We start from the raw sequence: 11686 nt of genomic DNA, 5'->3' as shown, positions 1-11686 counted from the left end.
AAACAGACTCCATGAGGGTGGTATGAGGGCCCCGATGTCCACAGGTGGGGGTTGTGCTTACAGCCCAACACAGTGCAAGACGTTTGTCATTTGCCAGAGAACACCAAGATTGGCAAATTCGCCACTGGCGCCCTGTGCTCTTCTCAGATGAAAGCAGGTTCACACTGAGCATATGTGACAGACGTGACAGTCTGGAGACGCAGTGGAGAACGTTCTGCTGCCTGCAACATCCTCCAGCATGAGGTTTGGCGGTGGGTCAGTCATGGTGTGGGGTGGCATTTCTTTGGGGGGCCGCACAGCCCTCCATGTGCTCGCCAGAGGTAGCCTGACTGCCATTAGGTACCGAGATGAGATCCTCAGACCCCTTGTGAGACCATATGCTGGTGCGGTTGGCCCTGGGTTCCTCCTAATGCAAGACAATGCTAGACCTCGTGGCTGGAGTGTGTCAGCAGTTCCTGCAAGAGGAAGGCATTGATGCTATGGACTGGCCCGCCAGTTCCCCAGACCTGAATCCAATTGAGCACATCTGGGACATCATGTCTCGCTCCATCAGACTGTCCAGGATTTGGCGGATGCTTTAGTCCAGGTCTTGGAGATCCCTCAGGAGACCATCCGCCACCTCATCAGGAGCATGCGCAGGCGTTGTAGGGAGGTCATACAGGCACGTGGAGGCCACATACACTACTGAGCCTAATTTTGACTTGTTTTAAGGACATTACATCAAAGTTGGATCAGCCTGTAGTGTGGTTTTCCACTTTAATTTTGAGTGTGACTCCAAATCCAGACCTCCATGGGTTGAAACATTTGATTTCCATTGATAATTTGTGTGTGATTTTGTTGTCAGCACATTAAACTATGTAAAGAAAAAAGTATTTAATAAGAATATTTCATTCATTCAGATCTAGGATGTGTTATTTTAGTGTTCCCTTTATTTTTTTGAGCAGTGTACAAACAAGCAAGATTTCTGGCTCACACAGACCTGTAACTTCTTCTTTAAGAGACTCCTCTGTCCTCCACTCGTTACCTGTATTAATGGCACATGTTTGAACTTGTTATCAGTATAAAAGACATCTGTCCACAACCTCAAACAGTCACACTCCAAACTCCACTATGGCCAAGACCAAAGAGCTGTCAAAGGACACCAGTGGGGTCAAAATGATCACAAAAACGGTGAGCAAAAATCCCAGAACAACACGGGGGGGACCTAGTGAATGACCTGCAGAGAGCTGGGACCAAAGTAACAAAGCCTACCATCAGTAACACACTATGCCGCCAGGGACTGGCTTACAGACGTGTACTGTACTGGCTTAAGCAGGGGGACACATCCCGTCTGAAGTTTGCTAGAGAGCATTTGGATGATCCAGAAGAAGATTGGGAGAATGTCATATGGTTTTGGGTGAAACCAAAATAGAAATTTTGGTAAAAACTCAACTCGTCGTGTTTGGAGGACAAAGAATGCTGAGTTGCATCCATACCTACTGTGAAGCATGGGGGTGAAAACATCATGCTTTAGGGCTGTTTTTCTCCAAAGGGACCAGGACGACTGATCCGTGTAAAGGAAAGAATGAATGGGGCCTTCACTGCTCTAGAGGAGATCTGCATGGAGGAATGGGCCAAAATACCAGCAACAGTGTGTGAAAACCTTGTGAAGACTTACAGAAAACGTTTGACCTCTGTTATATACCCTTTGTTGGCAATGGCAAAGTATTGAGATAAACTTTTGTTATTGACCAAATACTTATTTTCCACCATAATTTACAAATAAATTCATTAAAAAATCCTACAATGTGATTTTCTGGATTTTTTTCTTCTCATTTTGTCTGTCATAGTTGAAGTGTACCTATGATGAAAATTACAGGCCTCTCATCTTTTTAAGTGGGAGAACTTGCACAATTGGTGTCTGACTAAATACTTTTTGCCCCACTGTACTTTGAATCAGAGATGTGAGTGTTTTATTTACCTGAAAGATTGGCAACGACACTAATTTGGAATGACAATCCGACATCAATTAATACTTCATATGTCCTCAGAAAACAGAACTACACAATTCATTCATATTACGATAATGTTGTAACCTTTATTAAAAATGGTAAAAACTGCTACAGTTTACTTGTATTTAAAAAAGCTAAATTTACTCTAGCTCATGGTCACAAATGTCAAATGTACAGTACTTATTTATCAAAAAGAAATATGAGATCTCCCACCTCATGTCTGTTTAATCAGCAATCAGTTGTTTTCTCACAATATTAACTTGTGCCTGAGTGCAGGCTTTGAACGCAATAAAAAATTGACAATTCTTTACATGTTCTCAGTTTGTTTTGAGTAAGAAAGTAATTACTTCACGAAAAGTATGCATGAAAGTCCAGAAACTCATTATGATTTCAAAATATCAATTCATGTCAGAAAGCTGAAAAGCTTCTACAACCTTAAGTATTACCAAGGTTTAACGCCACCATATGTTTACACTTAATAAATAAAATAGGCTAAAAGTCGTAACATAAAATGAGAAATATACCCATTACAATTCTTCATTTGTAATGAGACAAATATAAGAACATATGTTATTTCTAATAGCAAACAAATGGCACCACATGCTAGGCTGTGAGGTTAAGCTAGACGTGGTGCAAAAACAAACTGTATGGCTCAAGAAGGCAATGTGTTTATAAGGAATACTGTACATGGTGCATATACTGTAGCACCAAAACATAGACCAAGACAAGGGTGCATCACATTGTGAGCATACTGAACGCAATTCATGTTTTCGACAATGCATCTTTACTCTTGTAGCTCAAAGACACAACCAAAGTTAAACCTTTGGAAGACAACAGGTAAATGAGAGCTTTTGTGCAATTGTTCTGGATATAGAAATATAGAAAAAAAAATAACAATTCCCAGACTGTCTCTTTAGTAAAAAAAATGTGTGTATTTATACAGAAACGTTTTAACAATATTTTTCTTATATATATATTTTTAAAGAAAATATGTATAGTTCATGTAAATATGTTGTGCTGCTCTGAATTGATGTAGTGTAATAAGTACAATAAATTAAACCAGAAACCACATTAAAAAAAAACAGAAGAGAGAACACACTCAAATACAAACATAAAGAAAGTATACATAAGAAAAAGGATGGTGACTTGAGAAAGCGTGAACCTTTTCAGATGAACATTTCATTGCACGGAGACGGATTTCACTCACTTTCCATACAGAGGAAAGTGTGTAAATACTGTATTTCCGCACATACAAGACAAAAAGGCAGTGGCACAAGATCAATGAAACAGTATTCGAGTTTTAAGTCTGTAAGCTATGAGCCCACAATGATCTCCATAATGTGGTCAAGTTCATTGAGATCGGCTCTACAGCTGGAGTTGGACACAGAGCCGTGTGAGGAGGCCAAGCTGTCCAGAAAGTCGTAAGGCCCCATCTTGGGGGCACTCTGCATGCCTGTCAGCATGGTGTCCAAGTCATAATACGAGGCATCAACGTCAGAGAACAGCTCCTCTAGTGCCGGGTCTGACCCAGGGGCACCGTTCTTGATCTCGAAAGTTCCAAACACCTGCCCCGTTGCCATTTTAGCCCCCTCCCCAGACTTCGTCCCCTCCTCCTCCCCCGTACCAGAGTCTTTGCTGACCCCATCCTCCACTCTCAGTTCCCCCCTGTCCCAGCAGTGGCCAATGGTCCCCAACAGGAGGGCCGGGGCCCTGTCGCCAACCACCACAGAACACAGTGCCTTGTCCGTCACCACTTCCTCCTCACGGCAGCCGTCGTAGCCCATCACTGAGTATAGCCTAGGCCCACCGTCCTGCTGCTCCGACGACTGGCACAGAACCTCGGTGTCCACCAAGCGGTCAGATGGGCCATGGCCAGAGCCACCTAAGGCCTCTGTGACCACCTGCCAGCTGCCGTCGTGGGCCATCTCCTCCTGGATCTGGCGCACCGTGTTGGCGATAAGCACCGAGCGACACAGGTTGGGCTCCGCCAGCATGTGGCACAGCTGCAGCTTGAGCAGGGACATGTCCAGCAGGGACTGGCGCTGCAGGCTATAGGATGCAGCCACCGCCTTGTTGTCCACACCATCAGAGAACTTGCGTTTGGTGCCTTTGGAGTACATGTTAGCCCTGTAGAGGGAGCCAAGTAGCACTTTGGTTAGAACATATAAAGCTTTTTAAGAAGTAACCTTTTCCATTCAGTTGTTTTGCAAGTTATGCTTAGTTATTTCAGTGGTTTATATTGTTCGGTAAAGATGCCAAAATTGCACGTCCTATTTACTTACAGTAATAAGATTTCTTAATAAAACACACTAGAATATCAGGATTAGTATTTCAAAAGGTTATGACAATTTGCTAATGATAGAATTGAAATGTTCAACTTGAGTGCACCTGAAAATCTAAGATATTGTGAATAATGTACTTGTGTGTTCATTTACTTTTCTCTACGGCGACGCACAGGCATATATATGGGACGGCTTCCTCTTTTTCTCATTGCTTCCGCATGTTACTGAAAAACTGCTTCTGTTCTTAACTCTCCTTCAGATCTTTTCAGACAGACCTGCAAGGTGCCTGCTGAGTGGAACATCCAACTTAGATCGCCACACTGATAAGATGGTACAGTTTGCTACCATTATTCTCGGGATTGGAGAACACTCTAGCTCTCCAGTCTTGAAATGGGAAGCAAACTCAAAGCTTGTTTGTGTGCTACAGTAGAGAGAAAGAAAGAGGAACAATGCCAGTAAGGCATTCGTCTGAAGTGATAGGATCTTTGTTGATTATCCAACATCCATTGAGCACATCTTCCAATATGACATTTTAGTAAATGCCTGTTAAGACAAAGGGATTCAAAAATACATTTCTGTTTACAGACAAAACAGAGTGACATCAACTTCAAACCAGAATTTTTTTTTTTTTACTTCCTAGTTAAAGTATCAAGAGCATATTCCGACCAATGTCAGTATTTGTAAATCATTATCATAAGTACATATCCCTAAAACAAATATGAACACAGACTTGCTGGAGCCATTTGCAAGAAAAGCGAAACAAGATGAAGTGGAAATTGGACCTTTATCAATTCTAACATAGTGCCTTAAACAGAAAAAGAGATCCCACTCCCGATGCAAGCATTTCGTAATATTAACCCCAAAAATTCAGCTGAGTAAAGATAAAATGGCAGACACACATTGAAAATGGCTAATGGCTAAACAGCACTTTGTACATACATCCAGTGCTGAGACGAGTGTTGGACACTTGCCTCCAGCCACAGCGGCCTGCCAACCAGGGCGGCGGGAGCCTAAAAGTGACAAACATCCAGCTAGAGCAGGGAGAACACATGATAGTCACCAGCACGTCAATGCACATTACATACAAAGTCACTGGGTGACTTGTGTGTGTGCAGAAGGGGGGAGAGGGTGATACACTAGAACTCGGCTACTGGGACCAGGTGCTGTGGAACTGTAAAAGGCTATGAGCAGCTACAAATAACAATGCCCGCTTTTACCTCCTCAATGCAAATAGTTTGTGTTACATTGCATTGGGTGAGAACCTGAAGGTTGCTCGAGCTTCAGGACGATGGAAGGACAAGGAGCAGTATGCATCGTTTTGTAGACCAAACCAACAAAATGTTAGTTGCAGGCAAAAATGAAGAATCACACACTGTAATGCAAAGAAATATTTTCATATTGAAGGGTGGAATTTGTATGCAGATGGAGCTGATTTGTTTGATAGTCACAAAGATCACAGGAGAAAATCTTGTTCGCTATAAGGATAACTATAAGGATAACACATTGAGGGAGAGGGGTCAGTCACAGTTGAGATGAAGGCATGGGAGATCAGCCTACCTGGCACAAATATGACCCCATTTTTGCCACACTTCTGAAATGGTGAAGTCTGCAAATGATGAGCATTCTCCATGGTAAGTAAACTCCCAGCTACCTCGTGTATGGCAAATCACAACAAAAACATGATTACCATGAATGATTTTCAAATTGCCTGCAGTGGATTGGAATTTGTTTGTAACATACTGTTTTTTTTTAAGTGAACATTTTTATTGTAAAATAGGACAGCAGAGTTTCCTCTGACAGTGACATTAAACTCCAAGAGGGCCATAAAGCATTGATAGGCTTGAAAAATTATTGCCTGTATCGCGATTAAAAAATAAATAATTATAACCATTAGTTTGAAATCAACCTTGTACTGTAGTAGTTATAGAAAAACAAATTTGACAACATGTCTACAATAAGCAACTAGTCTTCTGGCCCCATATGATAATTTGACCTCTACACAAGTGGATGTAAATTCAACTTTGTGTTTTATTTAACTAGGAAAGTCAGTAAAGAACTAATTCTTATTTACAAATGACAGCCTACACTTACACAAATTAAACCTAGTATCTTCAGTTGTCTTGAAAAGCCATCCTCCAGGCCCGTTACATTGGCAGAGTGGTGAATAACATACAGGGTCTGACGCATACAAATACCGATATTACTTGCTATCCGGGATCCTTGTGACGTCCAACTCTGGCATCATCCCATTGAAATGTAAACGGGTTATCGTGGGTTGGGTTATGGTTTAGGGTAGAGATGTCCCAAGGACCCCAGATAGCACAAACAAACATGCCTCCCTCCTGTGGAAGTTCCACCCAGCTAAAGTTACTCCTCCCTTCCCCCCACCTTACTTACAGTCACAATGCTGATTCATCGGAATAGGCCTACCGCTCTCTCTGGCTACAATCAGCGCATTCCTCTGCCCAGGCGTTGCTGACGCCTGCCAGATCGTACAACGCCTGGATCGGTATTGGACTTATCAGCTAACCACATATGTTATAGCAATCTGTCAGTCGATAATGAGGCACACAACCCGTGGTTGATGGACGCAATGTTTGAACAGGGGAACGCGAACATAGTAAAATAGCAGTAAAAACATTTTTACAAATGAATCGACGTGAGACTAGAAGCGGGGTAAATGTCGCATGCTTCACTGTCTAAACAGTTCGCATATGACAGTTTTCTTCGTTTTGGTGTTCATGCACACAAATTATTGCTGCAGTTCGAACTTTAGTAGCCGAATTTTACGCCCCTTCGTCGGTTATTGGTCAACAGTACTACTCCTAGCAGGAGTGGGAACTAAGGACGGGATTTTTGAATTGTTTGTCATTCAACGAGAGACTACTAGTTTTAGTTTATGCATTTTTTTTCACTTGAGAAATACTGCACAAAAATCTTAGCAAAATTTTTAATTGCCCGCATGCTTCCCATCAGAGTGCATTAGGAAAGTATTAAGACCTGGCCTCATTCTAAAATGGCTTGAATATTTTTTCCATCAATGACATAAAAAACACCATTTTTTTTGTTGAAATGTTAGTAAATGTACATATTTTTTAAATCCCCAGAAATATCACATTTACATAAGTATTCAGACCATTTCCTCAGTACTTTGTTGAAGCACATTCGGCAGCAATTACAGCCTAAAGTCTTCTTGGGTATCACACTACAAGCTTGGCACACCTGTATTTGGTGAGTTTTTCCCCATTCTTCTCTGCAGATCCTCTCAAGCTCTGTCAGGTTGGATGGGGAGTGTCGCTGCACAGCTATTTTCATGTCTCTCTGGGTTCAAGTCCAGGCACTGGCTTGGTCACTCAAGGACATTCAGAGACTTGTCCCGAAGCCACTCCTGCGTTGTCTTGGATGTGTGCTTAGGGTCGTTGTTCTACTTGGAAGTTGAACTTTCGCCCCAGTCCGAGGTCTGGTGCAGGTTTTCATCAAGGATCTCGCTTTACTTTGCTTAATTCATCTTTCGCTCAATCCTGCCGCTGAAAAACATTCCCCCAGCATGGTGCTGCAACCACCATGCTTCACCGTAGGCTTGGTGCCAGGTTTCCTCCATATGTGACTCTTGGCATTCAGGCCAAAGAGTTCAATCTTGGTTTCATCAGACCATCAGAGTCCTTAGGTACTCCCTGACCAAGGCCCTTCTCCCCCGATTGCTCAGTTTGACCAGGGGCCAGGTCTAGGAAGAGTCTTGGCGGTTCAAAAAGTCTTCCATTTAAGAATGATGAAGGCCACTGTGTTCTTGGGGACCTTCAATGCTGCAGACATGTTTTGGTACCCTTCACCAGATCTGTGCCTCGACTCAATCCTGTCTCGGAGCTCTACGGACCATTCCTTCGACCCCATGGCTTGGTTTTTGCTCTGACATGCACTGGTCAACCTTGGGACCTTATATAGACAGGTGTGTGCCTTTCCAAATAATGTCCAATCAATTGAATTTACCACAGGTGGACTCCAAGTTAGTAGATCAATGGAAACAGGATTCATCTGAGCTCAATCTCGAGTCTCATAGCAAAGGGTGTGAATACTTATATAAATAAGGTATGTTTTTTATTTTTAATACATTTGCAAACTTTTCTAAAAAACAGTTTTTGCTTTGTCATAGGGTATTGTGTGTAGATTTGAGGATTTCAAAATTTTTATTTAATCCATTTTAGAATAAGGCCGTAACATAACATTTTAGAATAAGCCTGTAACGTACTTTCCGAATGCACTGGATTATGACATTTTGTTAGTTTTGTTCTTCAGCAAGGTTTTTTTGGCTGTTCGTGCACAAAAAAACAATTCTCCTTCGTTGGTCATTGGTCAACAGTAGGGATTCTTCAATGAAGTGTTTGTCTTTCTTCGATAGATGAGAAATACTGCATTAAACATCTTAGTTAGATGCAGTGGCATGTATTCATTGACGCCAAGGGAAGCCAGGCTTCCCCTAAAAATGTAACCCTCCCTCAGAAATATAACATCAAATTCTTTCTCTCTCGTCTCTCTGAGTTTCATAATTTTCCTTCAATTCGCACAGGAGAAAGCATCCAAGTGAGCGAAACAGATTAGCCAATCAGCGTTGAGCTAAACTATGCAAGCTCAACTGTGAATGGTCCTGGCGAAAAATATTAAGTGTCAAGGGAAGCCAGCTTGGATTTGGCTTCTTTCCTATCAAATCCCTTTGAGCATAAGTCATTAACAGAAACAACTTGAATTGTTGCATCTCATTGTGTTGTTGTCCTCCGGGGGCTAACTAGATCAAATTGACCCTTCCATAAATTAGAATTAGATTTTTTTAAATGTTTTTTATTATTATTTAACCTTTATAGGGATTTGGACTTGTGGTTTTACTTAATACTCCGTACTCGCCAATGATTATAATGGCGATTGTGATCCAACCTTTAATTCATACATTGTTGTGCACCTGGTCTGAGAGGATGGAAGTTCAATATGTACAGTAGCTAGATGTAGAAGGCTAGCCTAGGACAACAAAAAATACAAGCGTGTACTGTATGACAGTGATATACCGTTTCATCAACATGAGAGGATGACATTGGCATTTCTCTACAAGTAGGGTGAGTCAACATGTTTTTCTACTTGCACAACACACGTGCACAGACGCGTGTGCAAACAGAAATCAGAACTATGGACAGCCACATCATATTTAGCTGATGTTGATTGGACTAAATAGTTTTTTGGTATCTTTTAGTTGTCACTGTATTAGACTAAGCAGAGGTGATTTGATGATGTTGAAGTTGAAATGCAGCTGGAATAGTGGAAGCAGTTCCTGTTTTCTTTGCGACTTGTGGTAACACCGAGGTTCTAAATCTGTAGTTTAGTGGTCCAAAAATGTTGGAAACATTAACTCGCTTAACCATACTGTAGGTAATGTAACCGTATGTTACATGAAATATGTGTGGTCGACTTCACCGGACATAGGTTATCCGGTTTTGTTATTAAACTAAGGTGTGGTTGAATTTATTCTGCCACTGTCTTATGATCACTGCCTTTAGGCCTAATATATATATATCACATTCACAAGGCATATGAATTAACAGCAAACACTGCAATTAAACAAACAGTGTAAGTTGTTATATGGCTTTTGGGGGGGCTTCTCCAGTGATTTTACCCATGCACTGCAACTGGTTAGATGTAAAATTGAGCAACTAAGATCTCCTTGGCATAACTCAACAAATCGGTCATACATATTTAAGGTTATCTTAGATGAATTCTGACTATTTTGAGGAAGCGAATACTGGCTACATACAGCGTTCCAAGATGGATAAACAGTACTATTGCTGCTTTTCTCATTTTTCAAGCAAAAGTCTTAAGGGAGTATGCAAGCACACTCGTTTCTGTTTGACTAGGCGCCAGCCAAACCAAAGCATGCAGAAGCCTTAATACCCTTAGAAAAAAGGTCAAAATGAATTACAGATTTCTTGATTTTGTCTTCAATTAATTTGTACTAGTTTGAGGAAGTGGCTGGTTATGTTGTTGCTACGGCGTCTCAAGAGGCAAACAATTTAATATTTTTCAAGCAAAGGTGTTATAAGAGAGTATACGAGGTACAGACGTTCGTGACACATAGCTGAGTTGTGCTATAAGCACACTTAAGCTAGTATGCGGGCGCCTTAACTGAGCAATATTATGAAACAACAAAACCTGGTCCAACACGACAGTATACTTAATACTGGTTTGTGTGTTGTCCCCTTAACTTACTTTTCAGAAGCAAACATAGGAACTTAAGAGGGAATGGGAAGCGACAGAGAGGAAGCCATTTTGAATGTACCAGCTACTTTTGTCAACTTCGTTCGTTAAACACCAGTTAAGATGTATCCCGCTAGACCACGTCTGGATGAAGCACATCAAAGTGCTGATTACCAGGCTACTGGCGACAAGAGGTTACAATGAAACACATATCTGTGGAACGTTGAGCGAGAAATACCGCTCGTGAACTTCCGCATTGAGCACTTGCGTTCGAAATCGACCGCGCATTTCTAACACATTCGAACGGTATTTTATTTATAAAAATACATGTTAAAAAAAAAATACCATTAACTGGTTACACTCAAGACACATTACTTAATTCATATTTCTATTAATTTGTCTTACCTTTACAGAATCAGCTTTTTTAGCCGAGGGTTCATGTGCTCTTCGTGAATAAACGAATTAAAGGCGCAGCTCTCTCAGCTTCCCTGGATACAGACTGTATTCGAGGCACTGCTGCCAGGCAGCCAGATGCAGCAGAGGGAAGGGTGAAGTGGGCGGACACATGGATCTTGATCGACAGGCCGTCGCTTGAACTGGGGAAAACATGAACAAAAGCCACACTGAATAAACAGATTGCACCACGGGTTCACAGACATCTGACACAATACCCGCTCTGTTTGGGAAACATTTGAGGCTTACTGAATCTAAAATTAAACACAACTAGCTTGGATGGAAATGAAGGAAGAGATTGAACATTAAGGTATAAATATTTATCAGCCAAGTAATAGGTAAATAAACTATTTTAACTCAGGGCCAGGCTACATAGCCTAAATATAGGACACGGAATGGAGCCATCATCAGACCTTTACAAAAGTATCAAGAAATTCAACAGTGAACAAAATAAAACAATGTTGTTATTATTTCAACACCTCAATAAACATATACAAATATCAAAACATAAGAAAAATGTGATGAAACTAGGCTGCATTCTAGGTCACTGTCCAACCAAACGGGTCTGACCAGATAGTATATCAGAAAATGACCACTGTGTAATTTGTAAATCCTCCAAAAATTGGGTTTCCATTACTTTGTGCAGGACTGTATTTGCTTAAAAATGCATATTAAGCTATTCTTATTGTGTGAGTAGTGATTACACCCCCCAACATATGTCCCATC

At 41.3% G+C, this 11686-nt stretch overlaps 1 protein-coding gene across 5 annotated transcripts; it reads right to left on the bottom strand.

Annotated features, from left to right (window-relative positions):
• Window positions 1-2051: 2051 nt before the first annotated feature.
• cdca4 (cell division cycle associated 4) lies at window positions 2052-11076 on the bottom strand. Of its 5 annotated transcripts, none has more exons than XM_031837376.1 (4): window positions 10913-11076; window positions 5213-5304; window positions 4427-4694; window positions 2052-4118 (listed from the first exon to the last, which is right to left on the bottom strand). In XM_031837376.1, the coding sequence occupies exons 3-4, from the start codon at window positions 4480-4482 to the stop codon at window positions 3305-3307; spliced, it is 870 nt and encodes a 289-aa protein (XP_031693236.1). In that variant the 5' UTR covers window positions 4483-4694; window positions 5213-5304; window positions 10913-11076; the 3' UTR covers window positions 2052-3304. The 5 variants fall into 5 exon arrangements, with proteins under 5 accessions (XP_031693236.1, XP_031693234.1, XP_020352326.1 ...); XM_031837374.1 differs by lacking the exon at window positions 10913-11076 and adding an exon at window positions 5831-7406; XM_020496737.2 differs by lacking the exon at window positions 10913-11076 and adding an exon at window positions 5831-7406 and having other exon boundaries at window positions 4427-5304.
• Window positions 11077-11686: the final 610 nt, after the last annotated feature.

The sequence above is a fragment of the Oncorhynchus kisutch genome, linkage group LG12, assembly GCF_002021735.2.
Source record: "Oncorhynchus kisutch isolate 150728-3 linkage group LG12, Okis_V2, whole genome shotgun sequence".
In the NCBI taxonomy this organism is placed as follows: Eukaryota; Metazoa; Chordata; class Actinopteri; order Salmoniformes; family Salmonidae; genus Oncorhynchus; species Oncorhynchus kisutch.
Note: the sequence above shows the minus strand (reverse complement) of the source record. Positions and strands in the feature narration are given on the sequence as shown.